The sequence below is a fragment of the Condylura cristata genome, unplaced genomic scaffold, assembly GCF_000260355.1.
Source record: "Condylura cristata isolate star-nosed mole 26May11 unplaced genomic scaffold, ConCri1.0 scaffold00010, whole genome shotgun sequence".
Taxonomy (NCBI): Eukaryota; Metazoa; Chordata; class Mammalia; order Eulipotyphla; family Talpidae; genus Condylura; species Condylura cristata.
In genome coordinates this window covers 43,469,117-43,482,678 of record NW_004567111.1, presented here as the reverse complement: position 1 = coordinate 43,482,678, position 13,562 = coordinate 43,469,117, and the positions used below count along the sequence as shown (strand labels likewise).

Here is a 13,562-nt window from a genome sequence, read left to right as displayed (position 1 = left end):
GAGAGAGAGAGAGAGAGAGAGAGAGAGAGAGAGAGAGAGAGAGAAGAACAAATAAAGCAAACCAAAACTAAACACTTAGATTATGAGAACAAAATGGTGGCTTCCAGAGATGACAGGGCATGTAGGTAGACTAGTCCACTCAAGCAGGACAAATACAGAAAAGGATGGAGACTAGACTTGGTGGACCATTATGCAGTCCCTGCAGATGTCAAACTATGTTATTTTATTTATTTATTTATTTTAGATTATTTATTTATGCATACAGAACTGGGATATAAGTCAGAGGTGCAGGGGCAGTGAAAGAATTCACCAGAGATAGAGTGGGGAGCAGAACAGGCAGACCACTGAAGTATACAGCTGAGGGGAGCAGTGAAGGTTTGGAGAGGTCTGCCGCGCCATGTGGGTCACCTCTGGGGCAGGGGATTGAACTCGCACTGAAGCAGCTGTGGCTAGCTTGCAGTGCTGCATCCTAACCAGTTGCACCACCAGGGAGGGCCCCTTTGTTATTTTATAAGCCAATGTTACTTCAGTTTTAAAAAACGCACAAAGCATAGATGGAAGCACATATGTATGTAAAGTAGTCCCTACTAAATAGAAGTGCCGATTTATTGATAAAATGAAATATCAGAGAAAAGGAATGTAAGATTGTTACATGTATTCTAGACTCTATTTCATTTAATTTCTTCCACACTTGCTACAATACCTACTCTTGCATCATTACGTCATGGGGACCCCTAGTAAGAAGTGACTTGCCATGCTTCAGGGTGTGGAGACAGTGCCCATTGTTGTAGCTCCAGATCTTCAGACAGCCATCTCTGCCCCCAGTAACTAGCCTAGGAAACAGTATCCAGTCAGGGTGGCTCTTGTGGGCTCACAGGCCTGGTGGTTGGAGATCATGGAGATCACATACCTTCTTCCACTGGAGTCAAAGGTCAGACAGGTGATTCCAGCATTGCCATGGGCCCCTATGAACTCAGACAGCAGCCTTCCTGTTTCAAAGTCCCAAACTTTCACCTCCTACATCAGGAAATTGAAACAAGAGACCTAGAGGTAACTGGCTACCCAATTAAAGGGAGTTGCATTTAGAAGTCTAGTGCCATAGCTATGAAAAAGAAAAACTTACGTCGACATTCTCTCTACTTACATACCTGTTGGTATATTTTAGTGTATTAGTCTCCTCCAGCTACCACAACAAGACACCACAGACTGGGAGGATTGAATGCAGACTCATGGTCCTGGGGCCAGGGGGTCCAAGATCAAGGGGCAGGCAGGTTTGGTCCTTCCGAAGCCTCTATCTTTGGCTTGCAGGTGTCCTCACGTGACCTCCTCTCTGTGTGCGTGCATCCGGTGATGCTTTTTGCATCCATGTTTCCTTTTCTTATGAAGATACCTGTCAGCTTGAACTAGGCCCTCTCACTGGGATCATTTTAACTTCATCACCCTAAGCCTTAAGTTTTTTCTCTAACTACAGTCACACTCTGAGTTAGTGGGGTTTAGGCTCAACATACACATTTAGGAGGAACACCCACATCACTGAATGAAAAGATGAGAAGATTTAGGAATCTTAGGGAAAAAAATCTCTTGACCATCTTGGTAAAGAAAATATAGGTATGTATTGAATTTTGTGCAGCAGATTTATTCACTATCAGGGCAAAGCTGAATGAGAAAGATGAACTGATTTTGGGTTTTATCTTCCAGAAACCCAGCTTTAAGATTTACTCAGTCAATTAGGTCCAGTGCAGCACTTCCTTCCTGTTAGCCCCATCCCTTCAGCAGCCTTTGAGAGGCATCTGAGAGGCAAGTGAGAGGCATCTTGCATGGCTGGGTGAGGCGGAATGACAAGCTTTCTAGAACCTGCATCTAAAATGCTTAGGGAATGGAGAAAGAGAAAAGCAGGAGGACAGTCCCTCCCCCAGCACTTCTAAATTTTCCTTCAAGTCACTCTAAGGCTGTTCCATTGACATGGAGACTCTTCTGGGTTTCTAGACACCGAAAGACTCATTCTGCTGCTGATTTCAAATCATGGGTCAGATTTTCAGGGGCACCCACTTTGCTTCTGTCCCTCTGTCCTTGTACAGTGTGAGGGCTCCTGTGGTGTCCACAGCTCAGTCATAGCCATCTGTTTTCCTAATACTGTAACAGTCCCTTCGCACTACTAGGGTTACTTTAGTGTATTTTTGCCAGTTACAAAGATCCTAAATTTCCCTAATATGCAGTGACTTGTAAAAAGTCCACAATTGATTTAAATACAGGGAGGTTATGAGCTGGGCAAATAGCCCAGGATCCACACCCAAGGCAGGCATTCTGCCTTTCAACTTGCTTTCCCATTGCGGGGTTGAACAGACACAAGTTTGTTCTTAAAAATTCTCCCAAGAACTCCACCTGCTATAGCTGGTAACAAATGAAAAGTTGAAGTGAGCAACGAAAATATATTTTAAAGTAGCCTATGCTTCGATTTATAGACTATATTTCTACATAGAGTCTAAAAGGGTTATTTATGCTCTCCAGTAATGCTTTACACTACTTGCACTTTGTAGAAGTCATGTATATGACACTTATGTCACAGCAGGTGTCCTTTAAGAAATTCATTTCATCAAATGTTCTTCCTTTTGGCATTCCCATCCAGGTAAATTTAATAAATTGCAACTGCATCATGCATCACAATCTTTAATTTTGCTATTAAAAGTTAAAATAATTTTAAAATGTGTAGTTTTAACCTCTATGGATACAAATTATGTTATTCTTGTGATTAAGCTTCTATATTACATATCTTTGTGTGTGTTTTAAGTTGGAGTTCATATGTTACATGGTCTGAATATTGACTTGAACTTTTATTAATTTTTTGTGTGCTGTTTTCAAGCATTTCTAGAAGCCCTGAATGCTGGTGGTCCTTAGAATTCTGCTTATACAGTGAATGAATACAGTAATATTAATAAATCCATGTTCCATGAAAACCTCAGGCTAGACCCTCTTCTCCATAAATATAGAGAGCATAATGTGGTTTAAATGCTATGGGTTGTGATGGTGGGTATAATGATGTTACAAAGATCAGATATCCAGCAACAGATCTGCAAGGCGAGCAAATGCCCAAATCAATAGTTTAATTCAGAAAGTATTGGAGAGTTTATTACCAGCATATGCCTAACGCAGTAGGCATTGTTGTTGTAAAAAACATTCTCTCTCAATTTAACATGCACTTACACTCACTGCCAAGGGAGTACAGATCAAAAGTATTGATACTGAAGGAGATGGACTGTGTTACCATAGAAGTAGGAACCCAAATGCTAATGGAGCCATTCATTCTGCCTGGATGTGGGGAGGATCTGAGAGCATGTCTCCCAGAAGCTGAGATCTGAGTTGTGCCTTGAAAAGTTTTGACAGGCTAGTAAAGAAAGAGGGGGCACAGATGCTCTGATTTCTTCTCCACATCTCTCCTCCCCTACCCCTTCTCAAGCCCTGATGAATTCTTGGGCTCATAAACATGAAACAGTGCAGAGCAAATGAGAACACAATCTAACACTTCACTCAGGCAAAGACTATGGCTGGTTTGGTAGAGAGAGGGGCAGTGTGTGAAAAGTGGGGAAGAGCACTTGTAGGATGGAGTTGAACTCCAGTTGGACCTTGAAGTGTAAGTAGGAAAGGCAGAAAGCAGGAAGCTCAAGGGTAGAGATGGGAAAAGTCGAACAGCTGTGGGCAGGAATGTGCATGATACTGAGGAGAAACAGTTGGCTTCCTTGAAGTCATGGCCTCTCTGATAAATCTGGAGGATAAATGCTTTGTTACAAGCCTGAACCCAAACTCTGCAGGAACCCAGTTCCTCTTAGATGAATTGAGACTGACTCATGATAAAAAAATTTGACCAACAGACCAGGAAATCTATTTCTTTTAATGATAAAACTGTGATGATCTCTAATTTCTGAAATAGAAATGAGGTAAAAACACAGTCAAAGACAAGCAAGTCTGTCCTCAGTGAGGAGGTGAAGTGAGTGTGAACATCAATAGGATATTTCGGGGCTGCGATGGCCCTGAATCCATAAACCCTACAGATAGGGTGTTTCAGGGAGAAGCGAAGAGGGCAGGGCCAGATGGGACACTGTTTGTAACTCTGGAGCCCAAGCCAGCAATCCAAGATGTGACCAAACTAATATTAGGAGACTTGAGAACATTGCAGCATCATGTGTATGCTTGACAGGTGTTCCCCACCCCCACCGCCATTAGCTCAGGGGCTGAGAATATTAGCCATGGGATGAGCCTGTCTGTCTGCTCTCATTCCCTATTCAGCAAGCACCAATTGTGTGCTCTCCTCTGGATGCTGTCACTCATCCATGCTGGGGCCAACACAGTCCTCATCAGCCCCTTACCCTCATCAGGAAAGGGTAACAGGTGTGGACTGCTCTGTCCTCTCACACCGGGGTCAGGCTTGTGTTAGTACTCTTACACTATACTAAAGAGTTGCAATGAAGTAACATGACTATAGCACCAGGCAGGCCTCCCAAAGAGCTCACACTGTGGACTCTTACAACAGCTTACACAGAAGATGTCCAAACAGCAAATGGTGATTAGTTGGGCAGAATTGACATTGGACTCTATTTCAAAAATAGAATGACCTCAAAACATTCTGCTCAGCAAGGCAAGGATGGTGGGACTGGGTCCACACTTGCAACTATATCGCTGCAAAGAGAGCTCAAGAGAGCAGGAGGTGAGGTACTTACAGATGCTTCTGAGCAGCTGACCACCTGCTGGAAGGCAGGGTTGTACCGGCAACATACCACAGGCTCTCTGTGGGAAACCACCAGGTGAGGCTCGGGGGGACACCTAGCTCATGGAGAGCACAGAAAAAGAAAAGAAACTTGAGCTCAGTTATGCCAAGGGCACCAGAGTTCAGGCATCTGTTGATGGTTAAGAAGAAAATCTGGGGTTCAAATAGTGGGTCTGTGACCTTGGATCTGAGAGACTTCTTAATTTTCTTATCTGTATGTCAGTATAAAAATATGCACTTTAAAGGGTTGTTTTGAGATTAGATGAGAAACGTGTGTCTTGGCACAGAGCTTCACACACACACAACTAGTGTGCAGTGAGCAGGAGCAGCTACCTATGCAAACTGACAGCACATGGCAGGTGAGGTGTGACTGCGTGAAAATTCAGAGTGGACTTTCTTCCTTACTTTGTGCATCTACTCCCAAACAAACACAGACTAGATTATTCTGTGGAATCCACCAGCCCCCTTGTTCTTGGGATGTTGCTTGGCTCCCACGTTACTGCTGATTATTATGTGAATGTAGAGTCAGGCAGGGAACATTATTCCATTGGGAGCACTCAAGCCTGAAAGGCAGCCCTGCTCCATCACTGAGGCAAGGCTAGGCCAAGCCCTGTGAGATCTGCCATGCACCTTCCACAGAGACTCAGACGAGAAGGGCTCACCTATGCACACAGGCCTTGCCCATGAGCCATCTGGGGTGCGGATGGGGGGGTGGGAAGGTCAGCACATGAAAGAGAGGGTCCTTGGATTAAGCAATCTAACCCATTGTCACTAATCCCCCTGGCTGTTAAATCCGAGTGTGGATGAGGCCTGTCTGGAGGAGCACGCTGTACGGAAGACACTTAATAAGCCCACTGTGGGCTCCTAGCTCTGTCGTTCTCTTCACTGTCCCTCCAATGCTCAGTCCCTAGGTGCGCTGCTCACAGAAATTTGGGATCTGAAACCTCAGACTCTGTGCATGGGGTCTTCTCAGTGAGACAGAACACTTTTCATGGAAAACAGAATTTAGCTTAAGGACAACTGGACCCCCCCCTTTCCCCCTCCTCCTCCTCTCCCTCCCTCGTTCCCTCCCTCCTTCCTTCCCTCCCCTTTCTTCCTCACCCTCCCTGTCTCCTTCCCTTCTTCCTTCTTTCCCTTCTTCCTGCCTGCCTTCTTCCTTCACTTCCTCCCTCCCTCCCTTCCAATTAAATTTATTTATCTATTTTCTTACATCACTGTTGTTTTGGGGACAGTATTTTATTTCTCCGCTCAGGTGTCATGCAGTGGTTCTCCTACCACTATAGCACCTGCGATCGATCACCTCATCCCTGGTGCTCTTGCCTCCCCTGCTTTGACTCTACTCTCCCCTCCTCTGCTGAGTGCCTCAGCTCTGTCGCAAGTTTGGGAATGACTGAACTTTCTCATGATGATGTTCCCTGGACTGTGGGATGTGTAGGTGGAAGTCTGGTCTGAGAGGAGAAGAATGGCGGTGGGGAACGCATCTCAGAGAAAGTGCTGGGGCTGCAGCCAGATCCAGCTTCCTCATCACTCCTCCTCTTCCCGACTGACTGGAGGAAGGAGCCCAGTTTCTCCAAAGCAAACATAGGGAGATCACCAGGAGATGAGGAGGCTCAGGCAGCTTGAGCAGGATCCCAACGTCCCCGAGTGACAGAGCAGGGATGTGGCAGACGTGATCTAGCACCTAAGTGCCGGCACTAGAAATGAGGACTGTTTTTGCCAGGAGGTGGAATTTCAGTCACTTTACTCAAAGGAAAAAAAAAAAATCAATCAAGCAGGCTGTTTGTTCTACACAGTGAGCTCATGTCGAACAAACAGCAGCTTGATTGACTGAAGTTCCTGCTTTTCAGCTGACTGCTTTGGCATCTTGAATGAAGAGCACTGGCCTCGCAGCCTGGCTGTAACCACTACGTGGCAGTTGTTTGGCAAGACCCTCCCGATCCACAAAAGCCCTTTCCATGGCCTCGGTGGGCAAATTAGGAAGGGAGGGCACAGGCCTGGCAGCAGCCACTCATCTTAGTTCTGATGCTGTGAAAGCTGATCACTTTCCCTTAAAGTTAATTCTGATTCCCCCCTGAATCTAACAGTCATATTTAAGAGTCTCCCTATGCATGTGCTCACACATCAAAAACAAATGTTTTTCCGAAAGTGCATGTTATCGTATTTGGCGCAGGAAACTGAGTCGCTATGATCAGACACGTAGGATTTGAAACCTGCCAGCTATGACAGTCAGTCTAAAAGTTGCCCTGCATTCTTTCCTCCGTTCTCATGGAGTACAGACTTGGGATTTGTGGAACTGTTGAATACCCAAGGAGAAAGTTGCAGATGAGGAATGCGTTTATGTCAGAGCAGCGAAGGAGGGGTGCGGAGGTGGTGGGGTGGGCAGTCGGGTTAGTGGTGGTGGAGGGGGGTGGATCCAGGTGGGGAAGGAAAGAGGAGGCTGTTTTCAAACTACCATGAACTGGTTAGAAGGATGTCCAGGCTTTAAGAATGTAGGGAGTTCACAGTCCTCCAAGTGCACCCCTCAGCCCTCCTCAGTGGGTGGGGCAGAGCTTCTCTCCTTCGGTGGGCTGAAAGAAGGGCTGTGACTGACTCCAAGACTATTGGCCTATGGGAGGACGGAGCCAGGTTTCCATGCCCACAGGTGCCTTTTAGGATACCTGAAAATAGCCCTCTCTGGAGGTTCTGGTAAAGAAAGACTAGCCAGTGTGGTCTGGGTGTGAGTGTGTGGTGAAGAGTTCATCTTTGATGGCTCAGACAGCTCTTTGGGTGGGAGAAGGACAGGCCAGGGAGAAGGCAGTGGGCAGGGGAGTCTGACACAAGGATCACTTCCAGCTCTTCTGAGGACTCCTGGTATGACCTTGGCCAATTTGTTCTTTCTCTCTGCCTCTGCTTGCTCATCTTAAACTTCAGGGTGGGACCAGGTGACTGTGAGTATCTGAGACACAGGCCTTTGAGCTCTTTTGTAAGCTTCTGTAAGCCCAGGCAAGTCAAATGAGGTCACTGGAGTGGACATTGGATGCAAAGGGAAGGAGCTGCTCAATGACTTCTCTGCCTGTGGAAAAGTAAGGCTGGTCAGAGCCCATTTTCCTTGATGAGGAGGCGGTGGGCTCATCTGCAGAGGAATCAAGGACTCTTGTGTCTTCAAGACACTTCTTGAACTCCTCAAAGCTGAGTCCCTGGGTAGCTCATTAACAGACTCTCCGTCAGGATGGACCTCCTCAGCTGGGCTTGTACTGTCCCCATAAGCTGTCTTGCTTTAGGGACAGGGCCTCAGACATGGGGTACAGTGTGGCAACAGGACTCCAGTGGAGCTGGTTTCTTCAGGCTCAATAAATAGCTCACAGGGGAAAGCTGGTGAGTAGAGTAGGGCTTACGAGGAAGGTTCCAGACTTTTGGGTAAAATAAAAATGATGCTGGAGTAATTACAGGGAAATATTAAAGAGAGCATACCAAATATATCCTGTGAGTTAGAGACAGGGGAACATGGTTTGGGAGCTTGCACAGAGCATTTAACAGGCGACATTAAATTGGAGACTGAAAGCAGCGGCACTGGGTTTTGCAGTTCTCTCCACAGAGCTGACTGTTAGGGGCAGAAACAACCTCATACCTCAGTCTCAGGTGTAGGAGTGCGACAGTGTCGGTGGCTACATACAGGGCTCTGGAGTTGGGGAGGTAAAGACAGGATGCCAACTCTCCCTTAATGCCACTGGCTTTGGAAGATGCAGTAAACAGACAGCTGTAGGTCTCCAGATCCCAGATCTGAGGAGGAAATGGGGAGAAAACAATCAGAGGTTCTGAATGCTTACTTTTCTGTAATTTCAAGGCTGTCAACTGTTGTGGGGGTCTGGTTAGTTTTGATCAAAATTTGAACTCCCATCCCCACTGAAAAGGGTCCCAATATTGAAAGAGGCCCCTTCTCCTTTGTTGTTGTTGGTAAGGAAGTAGAAATGGGGGGCCCATGTTCTTAAGTCCTTGTGCTATGCTAACGTTGTAAGACCTAAAACTATAAACTACATAGAAGAAAATAGGCAAAGCAGTCATGGCATTGGCTTTCAGGAGAATGGGGGGAGGAGCGACTGGATTCCAAATAAATGAATAGAACAACATCAAAGTAAAAGTTATCTGCACAGTGAAAGCAACTACCACTAAATAAAAAGAAACCCTATGGACAAAGAGAAAACATTAACACATTATACTTCTGAAAAGGTGCTGATATCCAAGATCTATAAAAACTTATACAATAACAAAATTAAAAAACAAATCCAAAAATGAGTAGAACTACATGGAAACATTCCTAAAAAGACAGATGGGCAACAGGTACATGAAAAAGTGTCCCTTGTCTCTTGTTATAGGGAATTATAAATCAAAACCACAGAGAGATAGCACCTCATACACACCTGTGAGAGCAACCCACATCAACAAGACCAGAAATAACACATGTTGGTGAAGATAAAAGGACCCTGTACATGTTAGTAGGAATGTACACTGGCCTGGCCCCTATGGAAAAGAGTATGGAAGTTTCTTAAAATATTAAAGATAGATCCACTATATGATCCAGCAATTCTATGCTTAGGAACCTACCAAAGAATGCAAAAACAATAATTTGAAGAGATGTATATAATGCTATGTTATTGCAGCAGTGTTAATAATAGTCAAATTATGGAAACAACCTAAATGCCCAATGATAGGTGACTGGATTAAGAATTTGTATATATACAAAATGGAATACTACTCAGTTATCAAAAATAAAGGGAGTCTTGCGATTTCTGACAATGGGTGGAACTGAAGGAGATTATGCCAAGTGAAATAAGTCAAGAGGTTCATATTCCACGTTTACATGTAACATAGAGAATCAGAACAAAGCATCAGACAAAACTAAACCTAAACAAATCTAAGAAGCATGGCTGTAGAGTTGAGGATACCAGAGAAGAAGGGAGAAGATGGAGAGCAAAGGAGGGAGGGGGCCTGATGGACTATGGTAGTGCATGTGGTGTGGAAACATGGTGTCTTGGTGGTGCATGTGGTAAGGAAACATACATTTGAACGTACCTCTGAATCATATAATACCTCAAAAAAATAAAATCAAAGATGCTACATGATGACCTTTAAAATTCAAAAGAACAAAAAGAAGTATGGACCAACAATGTTATCTCAATTAAAAAAAATGTTGTTGTGCACCAACAATGTTATCTCAATTAAAAAAGATTAAAATGAAACATTTATAAGAGAAAAGAAATAAGAAGGGGATTTTAGAGGTAGACATGCAGAGGTAGACACGCACACAGGGAGACTATCACCTGAATATGATACAGAGATTGGTGCTGCTATTAAAAAAGGAGACCAAAGAATGCTGGGCAAGAAGCTTTGGAACAAATTCTCCTTCACAGCTTTTGGAAAGAACTAGTAGTGCTGAGACTTGATTTCTCAGTTGAAACCTTCAGAACAGTGACACAAGGGGTTTCTGTTGTTTAGGGCACACCGCTCAATTTTGTTATAATTGTCCTAGCATGTTAACTGTTAAACCAACTTTTTCTTAAATCTACTTTGGAAGGTAGACTCCAGGTAGTGAATTTCAGTCAGGTTAAGTGACTCATCCACATTTAGTAAGTAGCTAAACTAGCTAAAACTAATCAGTGTCAGGTCTTGCTCTCTCCAAATTTGCTTAGGTAAGTTTTAGGAATAAAGTGATCAGGATGTTTTAGAACGTTTTCAGGATATTCTAGAAAAGGCTCCTTTGCCCTCCTTTGAGACTCCAGGAAGCAAATCAACTATCATGAGAATTGAAGAGCTTATGTCTTAAGCCAGACTCTCACTTGTCGTATTTATACTGTTTTCCTCTAGTTCTCCCAAGCAGAGAGCAAGCTCATTTTCAACATTCCAGCCTGCTTTGTATCTGTGCTTTTAGGTCATGGCATAGAGGGGGAGCAATGCATACTGGGACATTGGCTTTGGGGTGATAGCAGTGATCAAAGTAAAATAATACTGTGGAAAAGGTCACCCTGAGGGCTGCTTGCCTCAAGTGACATCACCCTTCCTTTCTAATTTGTTTGAAGATGCTCATTTTCCTGGATAGAAAGGTAACACACAGTTATCACTCACTTAGACCATGAAGGGCACCCACTGAGCTGTTTATTCCTTCTCACACATGAGATAAAGTTACTGAAAGAGGGTTTTGATGAAAGGGTGCACAAAGGTGATGCTGGAGCCAGCTGGTGGATGTTATAAAGGGACCCCTGCAAGGTCCATGAAAGGGAAAAGTGGGGAGAAGCTCTCCATACTGATGTTGGCATTGATTTGGCAAGCTGGCATCAAATTCCCAAATAAAAATAGCTACAACACACTCAGCACCATTGACATACCTATCCAGCACTCTGCTGGCTTCTGTTAAGAGACCTGCTGCCTGACTGAGAGTGTAGGTGTGGGATTCAAATTGGCCAAATTTTGTTCTTCCTTCTGAGTTTTCTGGCTTGAGTTGGTAGTATAACTACTGTTGGGATGTGGTTCAGGAAGTGGGCAACTACAATTCTGGCCATTTGGAAGGAGAAAAACCCTTCTGCAGTAGGATTCAATGAGATCAATTGGCACCAAGGAGCATGGAAGAGAAACATGAGAGGGCATGGGGAAAAAGTGCCATCTCTGAGCCCAGGTGCCATGAAGTCTTGTGTCACAGCATCTTTCCATAACCAGTAAATCCTCTTCTTTTAGTTTCAGCTATTTCAGTAAGATTTTTTCCCTTCAGGCTCAAGAGAGCCCTGTCTGGTAAACTACTCTGAAGTAAGCACAGTTCATACATTTTCTATAATGAGTACCAATAAACTGCAAGGTGGGTTTCTCTCCAGTTTTTCAGAAATGAAATGTCGGAAATGATTAAGTAGTTTTGGTCAGGTTTGAGCATTTCACTCAAAGTGGCTTGTCTATGATACTCTCAGAGTTTAAACTCAAGTCTGCCTGTCTCCAAACGTGTCCCTGCCCACAGTGTAAAGTGGGAAGAGGCTAACAGAGGAAGGCATTTCCTAGTTTCCCTTCCACCCAGAGTTATGAGCCCAGCAGTAGAACATGACACAAAGTGATGTTTCTTCATGGCTGGGATTTGTAAGAGCAAATACTCCTCGGTTCACATGCTTATTGCACCTGGATGAGAAGGATTCTGAGAACCTCCGCAGGGTGTCCCCAGCAACCCCCCAAATGCCATGAAGACAGCCTGGTTCTGGGATGGGAGAAAAGATGTCCCTCACCAGGAGTCTTGTTACAGTAGACAGAAATAAACACTGCTTGTTTCAACCTGTGGAAAACACGGGTTTTTTTGTTATAGTGGCTAGACTTGACTTAACCTAATATGCCATGCTATCTACCTTCCAAGAAAAAGTTTCTTTGCATTCTAATTCCTGTTGACACAAAACAGGCTTCTTGGTGGCGTGCATATTAAATTTATAGAAAATAACAAGTGAAAACAGAAGCCTACATCTGTCACTTTACTCTCTTTTAGAGAGTGCCAGAAACCTGCAGACTCCTAAAACATTTGTGTGTCCTCATGATTTAGAGAAGCAAAATATTTGGGCTGAAAAAATCAATTCAAAGAATGAAGACTATCTGATCAGGCATGCTAGAAATTTAGCTGTTTGGTTCCTAGTTGATTAGTTTTTATTTGATAGGAATAATGTATTCTGAAATAAATTACACACCATATTTCCAAGATAGGATTTCAATATATTTTAAACACACATTGGGAAGTGATTCAATATGCCTGAATCATCACAGGCAAGATGCTAATCTTGTAATCATGAGTTTAGATTGGAAGAAAATGGAGAGGCACTAGGAAAATAAAATAGGATAGAAGACATGTCCACACATACAGAATTATGATTATCTAATGGCAGCAAAGTTTGGGGGGTGGGGAACTCAATAAAAATATGAAGTCTCCAACTTAGTGATTTTTGAATGCTGCTTTTGGGTGAATTTTATCCTCAAAACAAATAAAAAAGGACAAGTTCAGAAATCTTATCATTTTAATCAAATTAGCACAGAGGTCGAAATGACTTTGGGTCCTTGTATCACTGACTTGAACTCCCCACCTGATCTCTTTCCTCATTGCCAGAGGGGTCTCACGGAAGTCCTTACTCTTCAGGTGCCACATTAGATCCCACAAACAGAGAAAGCCCCCACACCACCATGCCCTGGTGTTCAGACTTGGAGGTTTTTCTTTCCTTTGCCCATTCTTACTCCCTTTGAGATCTCATCTACTGCCTGGCTTACAATTCTATCTAAATGCTAATGGCCCCCAAATTTACACATCTCCAGCTCGACATCTCCCCTCACTCAGGCTAACTCTATCAGACACATCACTGTGGGGCACCCGGGCTATGCTGCGTTCACCCCAAACCCTGGGTCACACAGACTCTTCCTCCTCCCCCTCTTAAAAACAACTTCATTGAGGTGAAATTCACATTTTAAAGTGTATATTGCCATGCTTTTAAACATATCCAGGGTGGTACAACCATTACCACTAGCTAATTTTAAGGCATTTTCATTATTCCAAAAAGAAATTCAAACCCATTAGCAGTCACTCCCTACCTCACTCCACCCAATGACAACTACTATTCTGCCTTTTCTGGACATTTTATATAAATTCAGAGGCTTCCCTATCATGTTGGGGGGCTCCCACAGGGTCCCCTCTGTAGTCTTGCATTCTGATCTCTTCTTATAATGACACCAGACACATTGGACTAGTGCCCACCTCATTTAACGATAATTTCTTTTAAGTCCCTATCTCAAATTCAGCCCATAACATCTATCAGTGATTTAT

General features: G+C 43.9%; 1 protein-coding gene across 1 annotated transcript in view; it reads right to left on the bottom strand.

Annotated features, from left to right (window-relative positions):
- The window catches only part of LOC101625621 (WD repeat-containing protein 49-like), a 44,606-nt gene that overhangs the window by 28,405 nt on the left and 2,639 nt on the right, over positions 1-13,562 (bottom strand). Inside the window, exons 3-6 of the mRNA XM_012723166.1 lie at positions 8,367-8,518; positions 4,713-4,815; positions 911-1,017; positions 754-833 (exon numbers count right to left, since the gene is read on the bottom strand). Coding sequence (XP_012578620.1) covers positions 754-833; positions 911-1,017; positions 4,713-4,815; positions 8,367-8,518 — 442 coding nt within the window. The remainder of the gene's footprint in view (positions 1-753; positions 834-910; positions 1,018-4,712; positions 4,816-8,366; positions 8,519-13,562) is intronic.